We start from the raw sequence: 22,307 nt of genomic DNA on the forward strand, positions 1-22,307 counted from the left end.
CACTGGTTTTTGAATATCCTGCCTGGTTTTTGGAATATCTCTTTTACTGAATCATCTACCGCTGTGCATACTGGGAGAGGTATTTATTTGTGGAGTTTAGTTACAGGTTAAATCTTGCCCAGGACACAAACGCACAATTCACTGCAGAGATAACACATTTCTATGGAAACCAGGAAATGAAATCAAAATGATCGTGTATAAAATACCATATGAGTGGTTTTAGTTAGTTTGATTAGTTTGAGTTTCTAAATTAAATCAGACTGTCCACTTGTTATTTATTTTCACTCGATAATTGTGTAGACAAAGGGCAAATGAGGAAACGCTTTATTCCATTTAATTAATATTTAAAACCTTTATTTTATATTCATAATGTATTCCCCATGTTACAGTAGATCCTTATCTTAAGGCATAGCCAGACAACATCATCAATACACAACAAGTTTCCTTTTGATTTAATTCCATGTCTTATGTGTGTGCTACTAGGATCTGTCAGAAGGCACTCAGGAGCTGTGTCACAGACAACACTGGTATTTCAGTGCAGTAAATTAAAAACGGAACATGTACAGCAGTGTTTTATTACTTGCAACATTCCACTTCATGACCATTCCTCTTAGATCCTGGATTATATAGGAATAAAAACAAAACCTTGTAGTGACATCATTAAAAAAACAAAATTCCTTTTATAGACCTTTTGGGTTTTGATGGCTGTTTGTGCATAATTGGGAATATTTACTGGGATTGCTTTTATCATGTTGGCACTGTACTTTCTATAGTTCATATCCTATTAAAAAACATTACAAACAATAGACACCAAGGGCAGGAAACACACAATGATTTACAACCAAACAAGACACTTCACAGCATATCTTACAGTAAGCCAGGGACCTGAACCTCCAGGAAATGTGTTATCCCGAACCACCCAAGTCCCAGAACATCTTTGCTCACCACAATTTAAAGTATGGGGATATACTGACTTAGCCTTTCCTCTTTCATTTCAGTTACAAAGGATGTTTCCCAGGGATGACCAAAAGTAAGAATTCTTTCATGTATGATTCAGAATTGTATATCTGTGTCTGCATTGATGCTGTGTAGCACTTTAGTGTTTTTTCTCTCCTCTGGTGTCAGAAAGTCTCAGTGTAACCCCAGCAATGGACCTACTAGAATACTGTGAACTGGAATGGAAAGGAATGACACCTCATGCTGATCAAATAAGGAAGGTATAAACAATCCTACAGAATCCTCCCCATGCTACTCAATTATAACCCATTAAATACATGACTATCTAAAAGTTCACTGTTGTTATTCCATGAATGTGGATGGCCAATTAACCGAGTGAGTTAGTTGTCTACAGGCATCTTCAGTAATACAAACACAGCACTCTATGAACGTTCATGCGGGAGTTTGTTTATTTAACAAGTACAATGTAACGAACATCCTTCAGATGAGTCGTGTCTCTTGTCAATTATCAGGGATGTCAACCTAAGTTTCCACAGTAAAAAATAGTCCAATATCAACCTGGCTTTAGTACCCACCACCTGTATTCCAAACTGGAATCAGGTTGTCAGTATGGGCGAATGGGTGCAGTGTTGTTACCATAAATGTATCTGAGGGAGTCGATGATAAATACAAGAACCCACCAAACATTTGAGCATTTTCTCAGATGTGCTTGGAAGTAATCTTAGTATAGCAGTTAGTATGCATGTTAATGTAATTCATGACATTTTCATTGGGGAATTTCCTTCAACTTCTTGTTGTTGTATTGAAAACCTCTAATACAGCTTTAGATGCATGGCCATTTGTTTATCATTGTGGTCTCCATGATCTGTTTTCAGGCCTATGGAGAAATCTACAGGGTACATAATATCAGGTACATTTCGTGGAGACAACTACTGTGCATTGAGAGCGACACTGTTTCAGGTGCTCAGCAATGGCATACCCTTTCCATCCTGGATGAAAGAGCAGGATATCACAAAGGTACCTTTTTAAAGAAAGGTGGCTGTACATTGGTGCATATTCATATTCCTATATATTTTTTTTTAATTCATACCTGTTTTTATAACTGTCATATGTGTTTTGAATAATTTTGGACAGCAGTTTCTCGTTTGATTTTTTTTTTGTCCTGGTCTTACGAACTAATGTCATTTTTCAACTACAACCAAACTTTAGTTTTTGGAATTATTTTCTGAGACATTAATGAAAATGTAGATAGCATGAAGTATTCCTTTTTTTACTGTAGTGTTCTAGAGGATAACTTTTTTTCTTTTCTCATGTTTTATTGGTGCTGTGTAGCTCCCTGAGAAGCCTCTCTCACCACCACAACAGTCAGATCACTGTAGAATAAAGCCAAGAAATTGACAAAATTCAAGTCTGTGTATTATGTACAGTAGATTCTGCATAAAATCCCAAGGCTGGTCTTTCACGACTACAGTGAAAGAGCATTTGTATATTCTTGTACAAAAGTAGCAGTTTCCAGAATCTTGCGGGAACCCCCTGGGTAATGTTTGCTGATCCCCAGGCCCCAGTTTGAGAATCCCTGGTCTGGAAGACATGGCAGTCACCAAGCCCTCTATCACCATTGTTGTTGTTTTAGAAGTAAATGGTTAAATCTACAAATAATTGTTTATTTTGTGACAAATCCTAAAAGGTTTGTCCATTTTATGTCAAACAATGCACAATCCTTACATTTTGAATTGAAGTTATGTCCAGTACTGTAGGTAGTGTGAATAGGGTATCAGTCTATCAGTCTTTATTTTGTTTGATAATGCAGTCATAGAGGGATAAACAATTTACCTCTTAGTTCAGACCAGACTTAGCAGGGGTCTTATAGAAACACTTTTCTCAGTGCAGGGCAAGTGGCATTCTCCATTCATGTGCATACACAGACGTGATATGTTTAACACACTCCGACTTTTTCAATGTTTCCTCAAGAGAAATTCCCCCAGAGAAACCAGTTTGAGAAACACTGAGCGGTTGTTCTAAACAGTCACTTAAAGTGTAGCAAGTAACTTCACACTTCCTATGCAGTTGTGGGAGGCTGTGTGGTCCAGTGGTTAAAGAAACGGGCTTGTAACCTGAAGGTCCCCGGTTCAAATCCCACCTCAGCCACTGACTCATTGTGTGACCCTGAGCAAGTCACTTAACCTCCTTGTGCTCCGTCTTTCGGGTGAGACGTAATTGTAAGTGACTCTGCAGCTGATGCATAGTTCACACACCCTAGTCTCTGTAAGTCGCCTTGGATAAAGGCGTCTGCTAAATAAACTAATAATAATAATAAGTTGTGATAATTAAGGCACTTTATTTGTAAAATGTACACTACATTGTAGATAGAGTCACATGTTGCTGCAGCTTTGGACACTTCCACAGAAATGCACATGCATACTGTAGAAGTGTTCTTGTCTTATCAGCATATTTGCATTTCAGCAAGTTGAAGTCAATGCATGCATTGTTGTGTGTTTTTTGTTTTATTTTACCATTTTAACTATATATAATATATTACTAAATACAGCTTTGTTTTGTATTAGTGGTGTGGCAAAGTGGTAATGACGTGCAGGTGAGTGCAGTGCAGAATAATTACACAGACAGACGTTGGTACAGGTGCAAGGGTGTTTATTTATTTTAGTAAATGTCCAGAGCCTCAAGGCAAAACCTGTAAATAATAATAGTGCTGGAAGTGATACAGCGGCGTGTATCACTTCTAATTTATAATCCCGCGGGTTTGACCCGCAACCCCAAAGTCCCGTTCCGACACCCACACTAAACACGAACACAAAAGACAGTGCGTGATTCAAGTGCTAAAATGTGCAAACACAAAGACAGTTGGTAGTGAAAGGTGAGTGGTGAAGTCCGGGTTTTTCGCTGGCCTGCGGCTGCAGCTCCGGATCGTGCTCAGTAATCTTCTGTGACAAATAACACACAAGACACACAGTGTTAATACACAGACACAGAACACTCACGGCTTATTCACGGTACGGGCTCCTTCTCGGTTATTTAACTTAACCATATGCAAAGGAACAGATCACTCAAGCCATGCCCCCTATTTATACCCTCGCCCATGACCCCGAGGTTAACGAGCGCATCCGCTCCTCCAGTCCTCGGATGCCACGCCGCTTACCGTCTGGGTCACTGAGCTCGGGTGCCATGGCTCCGCCCCCTTCCGAACTGACCGACTTCCATCTACCCTACGGAATAAATTGTCGTGCCATTTCATTAAGGGTACTCTGTTCCTCGTATACCGTGCTCTCACAGGTCGAGAGGGAGATCTAACACTAAGACTCATTCGATCTCTGTCACAGTGGGAAATAACACCCATTTAAAAATTCTGTAAGTTGGACATTTTCCTGTAAGGGGGATTCAGATCCAAAGAAAGGGTTACAACCTGTAAGTAGCTGGGTTTCCCCTGAGTTTTCATGGGATTGTTGTAATGTTTAATCTTTCCACGTGAAAAGGCCTGCAAGCTCCTGTTCATGGATGAATCAAGCGAGTACAAGATGTACGAGGCAGTGAAATTCCTCATGCTCTACCTGGCCATTGAGATGTTTGAGGGCATGAGACACGGGCAAGATGTCCCCAATTTCTGTGCAATCCTTTTCTCAAGGGACACATCTTTAGACCCTTTTAGCTTCATGCTAAATCACCTGAACACCATTGGTGACTCTGGTGGCCTTGAGCAGGTAAACTAAGCCTTGAAATAAAGCAGAAAATCTATTCACAGTTCCAAAGTGATTGAGTGACTTGGCGTACAGTAGTTGTTTTGCATTCTGTCGATGTAAACATGATAGGACCTGTTTAGAATGTGCTTAGTTAAAACCTGGCTCTAGTGTTTACACAATCCCTGGAAAGGTAACATCAGTGAAATTGGAAACTGCTTCCACTTGTTTGAAATGCACGGCTATTTGTGTACTTTATTACGATGAAATCATGAAAAAGTTTCCAGCCCTTTCAATTGAAATCTCAGTATAGAGCATTAACCCTTGCAGCTTAGAGACAGGTGGACTGTACCCATTTCCATCCCGCCCCCGCCCACCCAAATCACTGTCTTTATAAAGTACAAAAAAACTCCTTGAAAAACATGTCAATGTTTAAATCTGTTAATGTAATGTTTAAAGTTACGAATAGGATCTGGCTTTTTTTGTTGTTACAGATTGAGATGTTTCTTCTTGGATACACATTACAGCTGCAAATGCAAACCTTCAGACTGTACAAGTATGGCACAGAGGAATTTGAAGTTAGTTTCACTGATGTATGTGGAAGGGACTGGCACAAGATCACCCTCCTGACAGAGGACGACAGACATTATAACATACCTGTTACCCACCAATAGGTAGAGGATGAAACCACAAGAGCCTCTGAGTAAATCATGTTGGGTGCTGGTGATAATCAATATTGAGTCATGACGGAGTGGGTCACAGCCCGATTTGTTTTTTTGAGTTGTTTAATATTCTGGTTCTATAAACATTTCCTTGTGGACAGCACTTCCTGCTAGGTACAGTAGCAACCACATAATGTATGAATCTTTTTTTGACAAATCTTCATAGGACTATGAAGTTATAATGTATATATTTGGAAAGGAGAGTGTAAAAAACTTATGTTAAATATTTTAAATAAAGCACAGGTGATGCACTTGAGTTAAGGGTAGTAATACTAAATTAATAGTATCCAATCTGATTGTAACTCTTTTGAATCTAATAACTACAACTGAGTGTCACAAAAGCATCGCTAATGGGAATGATCCTTTGGTCAGAAGGTCTGCTGTGATGCAGTATAATGTGATAGCAGCAGCGACCCCTGTAGTCTGGCCGGGCGCCTGTGGGCTTGCCTGTAAGCTGCCCAGCGCTGCGTTGTTCTCCGACGCTGTAGCTCTGAGGCGGCTGCACAGTGAGTTCGCAGTGTGTAAAAGAAGCGGGCGGCTGACGGCTCACGCTTCGGAGGACAGCGTGTGTTCATCTTCGCCCCTCCCGAGACAGCGCAGGGGTGGTAGCGGTGAGCTGAGCCTAAAAAATAATTGGGCATTTCAAATTGGGGAGAAAATAATAAAAACTAATTGGCAACGACTAAATTATATAAAAAAAAAAAAAATGGACTGGGGTAGCAGAGTCGTCGACCCCCCCTCCAATTTTTCAGAGAAAGTTCTCCTTGAAAAATAATTCGTAACCAAATCGACTATGATGTCTCCGTTTTTTCAATTATTTTTATTTTAGTGTAAAATAAAATTTGAAATAATTAGATGTTGTAAAGGTATTTGTATTTATCAATGTATATTTATAAGCAATATCGTGCAAACCCAGCTATCCTCCTAACTGCAGTGCTAACCAAGGAATATTCATGTTTTGGGGTTGCTCACTAATGATTGGTCAGCTGTCAGAGCTTTGACTTTCCCATTGGTTGCAAAAGCAGGCCCTTCAAGTGAGGCAGAGAATACCCCGGGACAGAGGTTCCCAAACTTTTGATTGCCGCGTACCCCGTTCCAAACCTATCAACTGTCTGCGTACCCCTAGCATACAGATTTATATTTTCATGTTGTTTTTAATATATGCTTTCATAATACACAGATTTATACACATACACAATAATATACTTACAATATAAATGACTTTAATAATATAATTACGCGTCTGATTTTAGGGTTTAACCGATAAAACACCCCTGATACAAAAAAAAAAAAAAAAAAAAGTGTATAATGAACAACAGAAAAACACTGGGAATATACTCAATTCTCATAACTCAAAAACCTAATACATAAAAAAACAAAACAAACTACCTTTCCCTAACTTGTATTGATTAGTTCTGAATACTTTCTCGACTGGAGGCTTGTTCGCGGGATTTAAAGCTATATTACAGTTAAGATACGTAGGATTTAAAACAGAATTGCAAATTGTGGCGAAATGTAAAAAAAATGCCTAAACACAAAAAACCCAGAAGAATGTGTCCGTGACCACAGGGATTTCGTTGTGGAAGACAACAAAGCAAAGAAGGTACAAAGTGTGGTACTGTACAGTTACTACTTTGTGACAGAAAAAAACAAGCATTTTGTAAAGTATAGTAACAGAAAACAATAATTTCATACAGTACATAAAAATCGAAAGCTCTGAAAAAATGATTTACATAAAAATCGAAAATAGCTCATAAGCACCAAAAAAAAAATGTAATTAATAAAAAACTAAAAACATACAGTTATTGGTGGTGAGAGTTCTGTACGTCACTGTCCCTGTGTATCCTTGTTCTCATTGTTACCTCTTGGAGGTTTGCAATAAACGAGCACACCACAGCGTTGATCCCAAGTGTCCCGCTGCTGCGAGATTGTCTTGCATGGCTCTGTTTGTTTCTCCATTTCACGGCAGAAATTAAAATGAATTTCCAATGCGTTTTAAAGTTTTGTGTGAGTATGACAAATCTTATGAAAATGCAAAAAAAACCAACAAAACAAAACAAAACAAAAATGTTCGCCATTACACAATTTGTCACGCGTACCCCCCTAAACACGTCTCGCGTACCACAGTTTGGGAACCTCTGCCCTGGGAGATTTATGACCCACCTCTGCTCACTCCTGATTGGTCGCCTGTCTAAAAAAAAAAAAAAAAAAAAAAAAAGAGGACATTCTCGCCTATTGGTTAAACTCACTCAAGACCTTCAATTGAAACGGAGAATACCCTCAACTGTTTTTTTTCTAGCATTTGGTCGTTGTTTTAGACTTATGCGGGGGAAATGCAGATCTCTTATTGGCTGATCACATCCCCTTCAGGAAACCCCTAGACTCTTAAAAAAAACTCTAGTAAACCCTGTAAGTCATCTTGGATAAAGGCATCAGACAAATGAACATATATAATAATTAGAGTAGTATGTTTCATAGTATAAGCAAGCACACTGTACGCAAGTGAGTGAGGCAACGTAATGTCATTTGACTGACGGTTTACTTGGCACTGTCTGGTCAGCAGAGAATACCTTGAAGGTCCTGACGGCACGCCACTGTTGAGTAGTGAGTTCTAAAATGCACTGCCGGTCCTATGGGAGTGAGGTTTTTTTTTCTGTCTTCTGCATGCGCTTGATTATTACGAGTACAGCTTACAAACAAGCTGAAAGCTATATGTTTGTATGTATGTAGTGAACACTAATGAAATACATCCACATCATTTTTACCATAAATAAATAAAACAAATAAATATATTTTATTATTTAGTCACAGGGAAAGTTTTTGACTAAAAAATAACCTGTAGGCAATAAACAAAAACCAACGGGGTGGAACAACCACAACAACACGTCCTAACAAAAAAAAGGGCGAGAGAGAGAGAGAGAGAGAGAGAGAGAGAGAGAGAGAGAGAGAGAGAGAGAGAGAGAGAGAGAGAGAGAGAGATGAATAAATCATATCCAGGTAAACAGGTTGTGGGGGTGGAGGGAGTGAGAGTGTCTAATGCTTCAGCATATGATACTCCTTGAAGCATGGAGCAACGCACAGAGCTTGGCGTCGCCTCTTTGCTGTCATTTGATGTTGATGGTAAATATTCTTCGCTTATGTCTTCACTGACACACTCGCTGACATCCGATTCAGTCGAAGAATTGTGAGTATTTGAATTTAAATCCGAATCTGAATTCAGTATTATTACTAATACTTCTTTCTCACTGATTTTCTCCAGTTTACAAACACTGTTGACATTTTTGTGACTGGGATAATTATATGTAATTCAGTCAATATCTGGCAGAGGGTGCAAGAGACCAATAAAAGGTGTTACAGAAACCTAGTGTTACAACATTATGCGATCAGGAGCTTTGTAGGCTCAGTAATTCAAGTTAAGAGTTGCAGAACGTACCGGCAGGTTCGTACTCCTTGGGGACCAGAGAGCAGCGAATGTACCGGTACTTTCGTACTACTCAAAGGGTTAAGTTCAGATATAGCGACCCCAGTCATTGCACTATACTGTAAAAACATACACTTAGAATGTAAGACTACCAGCAGAGATTCTGTAGTATGTTTCATTTGTAAAATTTTGAAATGTAGCACCATCTCGCCGAATCAAACAAGATGGGCTGTGAATACGAGTATAACAGGTGGGTTTACACAAATAATACATTTCGACATACTAAAATACATTAAACAAATGCAATGGCAACCCCTTTTGGGATGTACCTAAATACTTGTCGAAAGTTCGTATTTGAATGAAACTAGTATTTCTACAAATAATTACCAATAAATAAACAGCTATGGGTTTTCGATAGAATAAATCTAGACTGGGTACTCTTTCTCACAGAGCAGCAATCTTAGAATGATCTTCCAATTGCACTAAAAAATTAGTCCAGTTTTCTTTTCCAGGTCCAGAGTGGAGATAAACCTAGCAGTTCCCAGTCTATCTAGAAGCTCGTCGACCCAAGGCATGGGGTACACATCGAACTTGGCAATAGCGTTTATCATACGGAAATCAACGCAGAAGCGGTTGGTGCCGTCCTTTTTGACCACTATCACAATTGGACTGCACCACTCGCTCCTGGAGCGCTCAATCACCCCAAGTTCGAGCATCGCCATGACACCTGGGGGAGAGATAATGGTATATTCAATAAGGTTAGTTCTACCGGGCACGTCAGAAAAAACATCATTGAACTCCTCAATTAACCTACGCAGCTCTCATTGCTGATCAGGGAGTAACTGTTCCCCCATCGAAATGTCTTTTGTGCTAGAGGTCTCTAGACCAGGGCCTAAATCATCCTCACCTTTCCTACAGCCCGAATCACTTCATATGGCCCCTGCCATTTAGCACATCATTTCGATTCTGAGGAGGGAAGCAGCAGCATTACTTTGTCTGCTGGTCGAAAGGTTCGAATTTGTGCATTTTTCTTGTAATGCAGCTGTTGCCGGTGCTGAGCCGATTTGAGGTTGTCCTGGACCAAACGACCGACCAAATCCAGGCAATCTCTCAGTAGAAGCACATGCTGCACTACATTTTTGGACGAGCCTTTGTGCTCCTCCCACCCCTCCCTCAACAGATCGAGGGTTCCGCGAGGCTGTCAGCCGTACAAGCGCTCAAAGGGGGAAAACCCTGCCGAACTCTGCGGCACCTCTCTCACTGCAAAAAGGAAGTAGGGGAGAAGTGATGCCCAATGCTTTTGCTCTTGGTTCACCAATCGTCTCAGCATCTGCTTTAAGGTCTGATTGAAACGTTCCACCAAACCATCCGTCTGTGTATGACAAAGAGATTTCCTGATGGGATGTATTTTTAGTATTTTATAAACTTGCTGTAACGTGTTAGACAGAAAGTTAGTTCCATGATTAGTCAGGATTTCCTTGGGGAGCCCTACTCTAGCCATAATCTGCAATAATTCTTACCCGCTTCAGATGTCCAATTGCACGTCGCCACGTCACCCTCCATTGCTTGGTTACATCTAAAACAGATAGGAGGGAAGGAGGGAACATTGGTTATTTGTCTGTCCCGTTGCTGGTATGGCAAAGGGGCCGGGGTAGCAGCTCCACCCCCGCTGGGGGCCAACCTTGACCTCCATGAAGAGGAGGCAAGGTTGCCCACTGGGGCCGGAGATCTACTGCATCACTCCTGCGCCCGTACACAATCAACCAATTTGCCACAGTTGCTTACAAACTTTCTGATGCACACCATTATGCACACCATTTCAGATTTATCACAAAAATATCAGAATTCAATATACAGGTAGTGAACAAAAAATGGAAACACCAATGTAAAATCACTTAATAGGGCGTTGGGCAATAACGCCCTATTAAGTGTTGCAGCAGCAAAGGTCATTCAAAATGATCTAGACAGCATTCAGAACAGGGCAGACACATGGCAAATGACATTTAACAGAGAAAAGTGTAAAGTATTGCATACAGGCAATACAAATGTGAATTATAAATATCATATGGGAGATACTGAAATTGAAGAAGGGAACTATGATAAAGAACTAGGAGTTTATGTTGACTCAGAAATGTCTTCATCTAGACAATGTGGGGAAGCTATAAAAAAGGCCAACAAGGTGCCCCGATATATTGTGAGAAGTGTTGAATTTAAATCAAGGGAAGTAATGTTAAAAGTTTACAATGCATTAGTAAGACCTCACCTAGAATATTGTGTTCAGTTCTGGTCACCGCGTTACAAAAAGGATATTGCTGCTCTAGAAAGAGTGCAAAGAAGAGCAACCAGAATTATCCCAGGTTTAAAAGGCATGTCATATGCAGACAGGCTAAAAGAATTGAATATATTCAGTCTTGAACAAAGAAGACTACGCGGCGAGCTGATTCAAACTTTCAAAATCCTAAAAGGTATAGACAATGTCGACCCAGGGGACTTTTTTGACCTGAAAAAAGAAACGAGGACCAGGGGTCACAAATGGAGATTAGATAAAGGGGCATTCAGAACAGAAAATAGGAGGCACTTTTTTACACAGAGAATTGTGAGGGTCTGGAACCAACTCCCCAGGAATGTTGTTGAAGCTGACACCCTGGGATCCTTCAAGAAGCTGCTTGATGAGATTCTGGGATCAATAAGCTACTAACAACCAAACGAGCAAGATGGGCTGAATGGCCTCCTCTCGTTTGTAAACTTTCTTACGTTCTTATGTATCCGCTCTGTGGAGTTCTCGGCAGACCGTTGTTGAAGAAACTGGCTGCTCGCACCCCAGGTTGAAATTTGCAGTCAATTGATCTGCAGTTGCTCATCTGTTTTGCCTTGCACTTCGAATTAATGCATGGATATCACGATCCTGGAGTATGCGCTTCCACCCACTGTTGCCCTTTGCTGATGATGTCTTTCCTTCGGAGTTCCATGTCGACATCACCTGAGACACCATTGCTCGTGAAACATCAGCAAGTTGAGCTGTCTTGGTCATTGAAGCGCCTGCCAAACGCGCCCCAACAATCACCCCTCTTTCAAAGTCACTGAGGTCTCCTCATCTTGGTGTCCCTCATTTACCCAGGTGTTTCCATCTTTTTGTTCACTACCTGTATGTATTATTATTATTATTATTATTATTAATAACAATGTATTTTGTTGCTTGTAGGCTTTGTTATCATTTTTTAAAAATGATCATGAGTGGACCATAACTGCCCACTGCATTGAAGGAAACAAGTACTGTGGTTGTTTCCCCTTTCCCAAAGCTTGGTTGTCTAACATCTCCGACAACTTTTATTGACACAAAGTCATCTTGGAGCCCTGTTTCATCACAATTCCAGATGTGTGAAGGACGATTTTCAATGCCAAGCTTGGACAACAGGCTTTCATACTCCATAAACCACTTTTTTACGACCACTGGATTTAATCCAGCCGCCCGTGCAGCTGATAGTGGTTGTCGCAAGTGACGCTGAATCAGCTAGGCTGGTCAGTAAAACAATGACACCTTTTGCATGGAGGATCTCAGTAGCTACAGCTGTTGGTTCATCAATTGAATCAGATTCAGTTGTATTGTGTCTACCAACTGATGATGTGAGGCAGAACAGTAATTGGATACCAGAAAATATGAATAACAGTGAGTTTTGGCCTCCTTCAGTGTTCTGGATGGAAGGCGTACCTCGCAAAGTGACTCTGTGCGAACAAAAGGAAATATATAGAAATAATATTTACAGCTAAACGTGTCCAAGTATCTTATAGGAATGAAGTCAGGCCATGGAAATCCACACCTGTGATGGAGAAACATTGGATCAAGGGACTTCTTGTGGAAACAACTAAGAGCGAAACCTGGTACAGAAGCTGAATCCTGCTGAGAACATATGGATATGCTGAATATGTACTAGGCAATTTCAAATATGGAATGTATTATAAAATGAAGTGTCAAAGATATTAGGAAGGATAAAGAAAGAGTATCCTTGTACCACTAGTAGGTGGCTCTCTTGCTCCATGAAATAGGTCAGTCCTCTCTTGTTTGGAAGTACACATGTATTCAATTAAGTACTTAGTGGTCTGAGAATCCCTAAGAAAATATATATAATGAACGATTTACCACAAGTATATCTTATCTTCATAAAGCATGACGCTTGATAAAAAGCACCATTCCGGCTAAAAGTGAACGTTAATCTACACATTTATGTCCTAAAAACACAAGATAAGAAGAGACTCTTTGTGACCAAAAGATTAACTAACAAGCCAGAGGTCTTGAGAAAAAAATCCTGTCTCTGCTGGATTTTTTATGAACAAAGGGTCACGCCTAGTTGAATGCAGTTATACTGGCATATATTTGGATTTAAATCCTAAAAGGGATTCACAAAAATAATATTATAGCAATTGATAAACAGAGGTAAATTAATTGAAAGATTATCTTATAATGAAACAGGTTCAGTGCTAATTGAAACTGTTTATAGTTCATAACAGTTATTTCATAAGATTAATAATATGTTTTAAGTATTTGCTATAATGAGAAAACATATTATTTAAAACTGACAAGTATTATTGCTTGTTCACGACTTTGCTGTAGTGATAAGAAGATTAAAACCTGGAGCAGTATTCGATTTACTTAAATGGGAAAATGGTACAAGTTTATTCTTCTTTCCTTTGAACAATAAGACTTCTAGACATTATGATATCCATTGAAGTATAGAAGTTAAAAGGTGTTGTGTTATGTTTTTGTGTTAAGTTTGTAATAATATACTATAATGTACCTTGTTATTAATCCACTATACTATTGTCTAATGATGTTAGATGGATTCCTTATAATGTGGTGATTTGAAACTGCTACAGTGAAACCAGGGCCTCTCTTCTTATCTAGAAAGAAGGAATGTCCTTGGGTTCCACTTCAGCAGAGCTGCACGCCTCATAGAGAGGGAGTGTGAAGGTTTATGGAGTTAGTGGTTTAGTACTGATAAGTAAATGTCTTGAACTAATATGCACAAATCATGGCTTAATGGACAGGTCATATATCTAATAAAGTGCTTTGCACAGACTCTGACCTTGGAAAAAAACAAGAGACTGTGGAAACTGCTAGCAGTAACATATTCCCAGAGAGGTACAGGTCAGAGCCTGGTCAGTGCATCTCTTAGTGGATAAATAATTGTAATGAAAACTATTACCACTTAAACTTAGTGAAACTAAATGACTTGAATATTGTATGAGACAAACTTTTGTCAAATACTCTGTTAGACAATGGTGTATGGAATCAAAACTGACTCATTAACAAAATGATGAAACAATATGAAGTTAAAAGAAACACATACCTTTAATTTAGCATAATATAATCACTTAGAAGATGATGTCACATATTAAGAACATCTCTCATATATAACACATATAAAATTAGTGTTTTGCATGCAGTAGTGTTTTTATATTATATTATAAACCAAGATCCTGGGAACCTTGGTTCACTTAACGTTTCAGATAAAGGAGGGGCTCGGAGGAAAGCAAAGAAATGAGATCATAAGAGTTGAAACAAATGTGAAGTTTTGAATTTATTGAAGTCCATGACACCTATTAATTCTGAAAAGTTAGTCCGGATCTTTTGAAAACTATTATTTGTAAAATGGATAAGAACTGTCCCACCTGCGTAATGATTGGATTTAATTGAGGCGTCCCATGTATTCCAATGAGACGAAAAACCTATAAAACTCCAGAGTAATTTCAATGGAGTACCACACTCATCCCAGACAGGGCAAGGTGGTCCATCTTTTGCAAACCTACACAATTGAGCTGATTGAATTCAGTTTCATTTGCCTGGTGAAGACAGCCATATCCTTTTACGATTTATATTAAAGGGTAAGCATTAAGCAATTATTATTATTATTTATCTCACATGTATTACCATAAGGGACTCACGCTATGTTTTAGAAATAAGAGAGAGTTTTGTTGAATGTGCTGAAATAGACCATTGGGTACTTTAGGTGACATGTTCTTGGCCTGCTTGTCGGCCTTGATTAACACATATATACATGTATTAAAGTGTTAACGTTGATATCTGTTAAGACACTGGACTGCCCAGTGTGTCTTTCAGCTGGGTATACGACGTAGCCTGTAGCTACTCTATCCAATATTTAACCGTTAATAAACCGAGCGAGTACTGATCATACTCCGATTCGTAAAAAACTTTAAATACATGAGTCTGTCAATTTCTTGAGTTCTATATTAGTCATCTGGATATACTGCGGGTCCAGAGCACAAACTATATCCCACTAGGAGTAATAACATCTCTGTCCTCCTAACGTCTCCCCTGAGATAAGAGTGTATGGTGAGCAGTTCATAAGAGTACGTAAAGAAATCTGACCACGCGTATTTCGTGACATGGTTCAGGTTTTCAGATGTTGAGGGAAGGATTACAGTTCATGAAATCCTGAAACTAATAGAATCCTGCCGCCTTTTTGCTTTCTGAGAATATGCCTTTGCCCTTTGCAAATTGAAAAGCCAGGCTCTGGACTTCCTGCTTACTCAGAGGAAACACTCACTGGGCTAAAGTCTTTACAAGACTTGCCAGCTCACCTTCACCCTGCAGAAGATGACATCTTCTGCTGTAACCTTTTAGAATAGTCGATTCACAAAAGTCAGTTACACATGCAGGTTAGGTAACAATGCGTATTCTTTATTTCAAAGTTGGGCTCATTATGTGGTCAAGTAAGTATAGGTAAGCTAATAATAATGTTATGAGGAACATGCAAAATAGTACAAAAACGTTTTACAATATCGATCCTCTTTTCACAAGTAACGCATAGCGTAAAGGGGAGGCTGTAGCTCAATCTCCCCTTTCAATGACAAGAAAAGCTGCAAGTGAGCAGATTGTGTTGTTGACTTGTACATTTAAGAAAGAACCATTTTCCAAAGCAGCAATTCACTGGTATCCTCAAACTCCAGGGGCCAGTATAATTCTTCTGTATTGCTGTTCATTACTGCTTTATTTAATTATTCTGTTCCCTCCAAAGTTTAGTTCAAGCGATCGATTGCTGGGAAGGTCCGAATGCTACTGAAACCACTCTGTTGGGTGGTATTTGCCCAATTGTAATAAAAAGCTTTTGAACCTACCTGCGTCTGCGGTATCTCTCTGGCATTACCCAACAACCGAGTTTATGAGCACTGTTGTGCTCCTGAAGATTCCAAGAAACTGTTCTTTGCAAAGCAGTAAGCACCTAAACACATGCGTATAGAAGTTTGAGAACGCAGAGGCAGGAAGAGGTTTGGATACACTGTTTTTAAAGATGGTGGTTCAGTTAAAGTTGCACTTAGAAAATGTCCCCTATACCTGCTCATAATTGGTGTGTGTGGGTGTGTGTGTGTGAGGGTTACACATGAGAACGTGGAATCAATTGATTTGTGCAACTCACAATTATACACAGATGAGCAAAAGCACAACTTTTACACTATGCAAAGTACATAAACAGTCCCAGGATATGTGTGTATATCACTGGAGTCAGAATCCACTAATCAGCGATAGGAAAAGTGAACACCTGGAAATCAGCCTTGAGCCACTGATTTACAAGGTGGTTCACGGAGCAGATGACACATGCTCTTCAGTGTCATCTAATGGTAGAGCTGCACAATCCAAGGTATAATTAAATGTGCAATTGATGTATAAAATACACAGCCCATGGCTGGATTTGAACTAATACTTAACCATTACAGCAGTCTTAGTAGCAGGTTCCCAATACACATTGGCTTTCCTCCCCTCCTTCTCTAGGGCAGTGGTTCTCAACCCTGGTTGTTTTTGTTCCAACCGAGCTCTCAATTACTTACCCTTCATGGAACCAAGCTTTTTACTTTTAAAATGAGTTGGAGATTAAAATTAAATATAAAATGATATAAAACAGAACTTGATTTCTCCAACAGTTAAGTTAATCAATTTAAAAAAAAAAGGCAAATTTCTCATTCAAGTACTTGAGAGCTCAGTCGGAACAAGACACACCAGGACAGTGGGTGCCCAGGACCAGGGTTGAGAAGCACTGCTCTAGGGGATTTTCATGGAATTGAATCCTATTTGCACAACAGCAGTGCTAGCTCTAAAAACAGGTTACAACTTACCCCTCCACTAACTAGGAAGGCAATGTTTCCTCCTAGGAGTACATGTTGGTACCGATTGCGAGGGGAGGGTGAATAAAAACATATTCAATTTATAAACTGTAAAAATGTGGCTTGCCTATGAACACTGTGGTAGAAACTGGACCAAATCATTCTTTGATACCGTTCCCTTCAAAAGGGCAAAAGGTGTACAGGCATGTAAAAAAGGTCTAGTTGATTGTTAGAGATCTCGTCACCCTCAACCCATGCTTGAGAGTCACACAAGTTTTACTGCAAACCCTCTTCATTTCATGGCTGAAAACCAAAAGTTTTAAAAGCATCATTTAGTGAGCCAACAGCAGAATCCTCTCATGGTAAAGCAAGCTACTGAAAAAGGACATTCAAATGTTAGCTGAATAAGGCTGCAGGCATCATTTTAGCCATCCAATACCCAGTTAATTCAGACCCATTGATAGATGAAAATGTGAAAGCTAAACGGCACGAGACAATTTCAGGCAAAGATTTTTATTAAATAGAAACCCAACATCGCATAGCTTTGGCAGCAAACACTACAACAGCAAGTAGAAGGACTCCCACTGCAACTCCCAAGACTAGAATATAGGGGACCAGAGGAGTCGCCACACCTGAAAAGCAGACAATGGCAAGCATTAGGACCCTGAGGAAGCTACACAATACCCAATGTGTGCACTGGGGGAAGAGATGCAAGTGTTGGGTACAAGAGGCAGAGCTAGTTAGCCTGGAGGGCTTAGTTTGAAAGCACAGCTACTGGTTACATTATGTAGCGTGCCTGGGACAAGCATTTGTTTGGCTAAAACTTGCAACAGAAGGAGGTCTAGAAAAACCACAGCCCCTGCAGGTGCCATATTGGCTCCAGATTCCCCTTTGGTGTAATACACAAAGCTTATCATGCAGGAGCCAAAATGGCAGCAGTTTCCTAACCTTCTCCGTCACCATGCAAAGGAACGCAATTACAGGGCAGGCAGGGGATTAGTGTCTTGGTGCTTTACTGCTTACCGGCTGCTTGAACACTGGCAACTTCCCCCTCGGGTGCAATTTGGACCGGTCCAGCAGAAATATAGCCTTTGACAGAGTCAGCCAGCTCAACACTGCGGGCTGGAAGACATACCCCAAAAGAGTTGGATCCAAAAAGGAGCAATTGGGAGTCGATAGAGCATACAAATGGGTATCATCCACTGCAGGAGAGGTCCTACACCCTGCCTACCTGATCTCTTGTCTCCAGCGATACAGGTCTGATTGCAGACACCTGCCTTCCCAGAAGCACAAACAAGAGCTAGACAGTGGAAGTACATCTACAAAACACAAAGGTCAGACAGTGTTAGAGCCCTAGTTCAGTCAAATACACAGCCAGCCAATAGAAAGCCATTTCTAGAGCAGGACTGCCCATTTCTGACCTTGGAGTCATTCCACACCAGTTTAACTAGGGAGCCACTTCAGGGTCTGGATGGAGGTTTAAACTATCGTTTGACATGGAGTAGATGGACATGCATTAACCCGAGGGCGAGAATGCAGATCAAAAGGTTCGGGTTGAGCTCACTGAAAAGTTACCAACCTGTTGCCACAGGGCATGGTTTGCAACAGACTGAGCCTGGACCTCAAGCCTCTTGGTGAGAGGGCTGGCAGACACTGGGTGGAACCGGGTCTTGTAGGAGTCACCACTGACCAGACAGCTGCAGAAAGGAGGAGATGACAACATTGGAGGCAATCGCACACTGGTTTTCGTGGCATGAAGTACAGGACAGAGGTATTCATTTTAGGAAACTACTGCATCCTAGCACATTTGGAAGCCTCCAGAAAAGACTTCCTAGTGTATTATACATGCAGTTCCCACCAGAGGGAAACTGTCATGGTGTGTTTTCTACCATATGTAGGTGAACACCAATCAAGGCAAATGCAACTCATTTCAGAAGTACATGAAACCAAAGCCCATTGCAATGCTGAAAAAGGCCTTTGCCAGGTCACGCCGACAAGATTACAAGTCATACCCATCTATGCATCCAGGTTATCATGCAATGCAAGTTACTGCAAGTCTACAGCATAGTAAGAGTAGCAAGTAAAGTTTAGACCTCTACCAAGCACACATTTTAAAAGCTAGCATAAATGACAATGAAACTCCAGCTCAATACCATCTGCCTGCTTACTCTCGTCACCCCCACCCCCTTACCCGTCAGTGACCAGGTCCCATTGAGGGGTGGCGTCCAGTTCAGGGGTCTCTGTGGCCCAGCAGTCCCGCAGGATGAGGTGGTCAGCCAGGTTCTGGTGGTGGAGGAGCACAACCTCCAGGAACAAGGGCTCCAGCCCAGACTTGGACACTGGGAACTCCTGATAGAACCTGGAGAAGGTCACATCTGGCAGGAAGGAGAAATGTTGACGGAGCACCCATCACTGCTATGCTTTTAAAGCGCTTTACGTGTATAAACACCATTCCTGGTGGGTTATGGATGAAAGACTACAGAACCTGGCCATTAAAGGTAGGTGGGTATGAAGGGTGTACCAGGTACCAACCTCTTGCTAGACGGGCCTTCAGATTCAGAACGTCTCTAGCTTTGGGGCCTGGGAAATCAAGAAATGGAGTCATAGTAGTAGGTGGATACTGGTAGTCAGGATAAAAGTTGACCAACACTGTCCCGGGACTGGGCAAGTTAAAACTAGGCACTAGAAGCCATACCTCTCTGCTCAGAGCTGTAAGGATAGAACTCCAGGGATCCAGAGTAGGGGGCAGGGACAGCCTTCCTTTCAGCTAGCAATTTCATGGTGTCGTTGAGGGGGTAGCGGCAACGGATGGTCAGCCTACGGGAAACACGTTGCACAGAAACCACTTCATTGGAGTAGTATTTGATAAGACTACCAAGGTCTTTAAAATGCAGTTGAAACACATTACTGTACACCATTTCCAATTTATTAAATGGTTCCTTCAGAGGTAAATCTTCACAGGAAGTATACCGTTATCTATTGGACAGCGTGCCCCCAAGTCTAAAAAGTCAGCATCGAGAGGTGCCAGTGTAGTTAGCAGTGCCCATTTCAGGCCTTCTAGAAGTGCAGGACTCCTCATGCTCACCTGTATTCAGAGTCCCTGGTTATGACTGGAGCATTGGCTGGGAACAGCGCTCTGGTATACACCACCTCATTCTCATAGATCAGGTAGTTCTCCACAATCTGAAACATTGCCATATCAAGCCATTAGTACAAAGCGCCCCCACCCAATACTAAATTAGAATAGCAGCCCCATTTGAAAAAATCTGTATTCCAATAGCAAATTTTAAAAAGACACACCAACAGGAGTTGCCACTTGGGTTTGTCAAATATGCAATTAAAAGCAGTTCAAGGGGAAGCAATCTTGGAGTAGTGTTTACGAGGGCAGACATGCCAGGCTAGTCCACAGCACTTTTAGGGATATGTATTGCATCTTGTACAGTCCACCAATACAAGACCTGTATGAAGGGCTATTGCACGAGTCTACAGCACCATGCAGGAAACCCACCTTGCTCCTGGTCCCACACGTGTTGACAGTGAAGGTGAAGAGAGCCCTGGTTGAGTCAAACTCTTTGGGTTTGCAGGTCTTATCCAGCAGGGTGGTCTTGCTGGGTTCCACTACTGGTATGGGCTCCATGGTCACAGCCACCACTGTCATCACACCATTAGGCATACACACTGAAGAGAATGGGGTGAAGTTGAAGCATTCCATGAGAACTTGCTGCATGAACCAGTTCAAGATTGCCACACCAAATCGTGTACCAAGTGGCCTTGAGACAATACCTACAGCTATGGCCAAATGTCCTGTGGGACCCTGTAGAATTAATTGCTTCAGGTCAAACAAAGCCTGCCGAATACTAAAGGATCATGCCGTGGTGCAGGTTTACTGGTAGATGCCTTCACCAATATGGGTAGAAACATGACCGCAGACCAAGAGGCCAGGTAGACCATTTAGAAGTTGGGCAAATGGCATTACGGATTAAGCAATATGTAAATCAGTGGAATATTCTCTATAGCACTGGAGAAGGAGGAGTCGGGTATATGGCTAAAGCATATGTTAGAGATTGTTTAGTCAACACGTGTAGAAAATGGCAAGGCATGGAAGCAGGGAGGTGTAGAGCACCAAGACAAAGTCAAGCCCACTTTGGGGAGCTACTTACCTAGCAGCTGCTTGGCAGGAAATTGACAGCGCTGTACAGCGGATAGCACTGCCGCGAGTGTCCTAATATCAATTAGGGTCAGTTCTACTCGAACAAAGAGGCCTCGGAGAGAGATATCCTGGAAAGAGGGAGACAAGCGACACTGGAAAAACCCTTAAAACCATCCCAGTTTGATGGCACACCAACAGAGGGGCAGGCTTTCCAACCTAGTCATGCAGGGAGAACTACAGATTTACAAGGCTCAGGTTTGCTCACACACACCTAAACAAAGGAAAAAGTCTCAAACCCAGAACTCGAGAAAGTAATCCTACAAAACACCCAGTTGAGCCTCTAGGGAGGCTCTGCCAAGTACATTCCTAATGGCCCCCAGAAATGTGTACCTCATAGATGCAGCCGATACTGAAGAGCGGCACCTCTAGAATAAACTTGGTCTGGTTGGTGAGGATGTAGCCCCGTTGAGCCGCCAGCCCAGAGGTAAGCTGGTGTTTCCCAATGTACACGGCCCAGAGGTGGTCCATGTTCCCACGCGTCACTTCAAAGACTAGGCTCTTTTCAGTACAAGAGCCCTTGATCACAGGAAGTACTGGGGAGGCAAGAGAACAGTCAAGAGCCTGAAGTGTATGCCAATAGAAAAGCCAGCCACACCTTCAGTAATGCAGTCAAGCGTCAACAGTTCAGACAGACAGTCTTCTTTGGGCAGCAGTGCATTAACATCATTTCTCTCAAAACAGCAAGCGCCAATAGGGGTGCATGGCTGTTAGTGTGGGAGGTGTATGCAAATCCCCAAGAAAAAAGGCAACCACATGCTAGCAGCAAACATTTTCTGGAGGCTTTCAAGCTAGCTCAACTGAAAAACGTGGAGACAGACACCTTCATGAGGGAATTCCCTGGGTGGGCACACAACCAGTGCACCAATCCTTAGGTTGAGAGACTTGGTCCAGCCAGAGGGTCTTCATGCCAACAAAGCTCTCAATTAACAATTGATCTAATTTGTTGATTTTGACTCAAACATTAAGGTCTCTTACAGTTGATGGTTTTAGAAATGCACTGGATTCAAGGTACACTACCCAACACATTGAGGCCTGAAGAGAAGTGTTGAATGTGTCCAGTTAAATCAAATAATTAGACCCATTAAGTAATTGAGAGCTCAAGGGGAACGAAAGCCAGAACACACTGTAGCCCGCCAGGAACCGAGTTTGACACCCCTGGTCTAGTCAGTGCTCAGGGACACTTCCCAGCCTTA

The 22,307-nt window shown here is 41.3% G+C and overlaps 1 protein-coding gene and 1 long non-coding RNA gene across 3 annotated transcripts in view; one reads left to right on the forward strand and one right to left on the reverse strand.

The window, feature by feature from the left end:
- LOC131730645 (uncharacterized) lies at nt 1–1,884 on the forward strand. Its single transcript, XR_009324178.1, has 4 exons — nt 1–79; nt 999–1,030; nt 1,126–1,217; nt 1,833–1,884. It is a non-coding gene; the product is annotated as an uncharacterized LOC131730645 (long non-coding RNA).
- Nucleotides 1,885–17,401: 15,517 nt separating this feature from the next.
- Nucleotides 17,402–22,307, reverse strand: part of LOC117969757 (uncharacterized) — a 61,016-nt gene continuing 56,110 nt past the window's right edge. For both annotated transcript variants that reach the window (XM_059020729.1, XM_059020724.1), the window contains exons 13-23: nt 21,445–21,647; nt 21,065–21,182; nt 20,413–20,582; nt 19,990–20,087; nt 19,600–19,721; nt 19,437–19,484; nt 19,096–19,279; nt 18,484–18,601; nt 18,136–18,223; nt 17,928–18,026; nt 17,402–17,536 (exon numbers count right to left, since the gene is read on the reverse strand). In XM_059020729.1, coding sequence (XP_058876712.1) covers nt 17,421–17,536; nt 17,928–18,026; nt 18,136–18,223; nt 18,484–18,601; nt 19,096–19,279; nt 19,437–19,484; nt 19,600–19,721; nt 19,990–20,087; nt 20,413–20,582; nt 21,065–21,182; nt 21,445–21,647 — 1,364 coding nt within the window. In that variant the 3' untranslated portion in view covers nt 17,402–17,420. The remainder of the gene's footprint in view (nt 17,537–17,927; nt 18,027–18,135; nt 18,224–18,483; nt 18,602–19,095; nt 19,280–19,436; nt 19,485–19,599; nt 19,722–19,989; nt 20,088–20,412; nt 20,583–21,064; nt 21,183–21,444; nt 21,648–22,307) is intronic.

The sequence above is a fragment of the Acipenser ruthenus genome, chromosome 3 (genome assembly GCF_902713425.1).
Source record: "Acipenser ruthenus chromosome 3, fAciRut3.2 maternal haplotype, whole genome shotgun sequence".
Lineage (NCBI taxonomy): Eukaryota > Metazoa > Chordata > Actinopteri > Acipenseriformes > Acipenseridae > Acipenser > Acipenser ruthenus.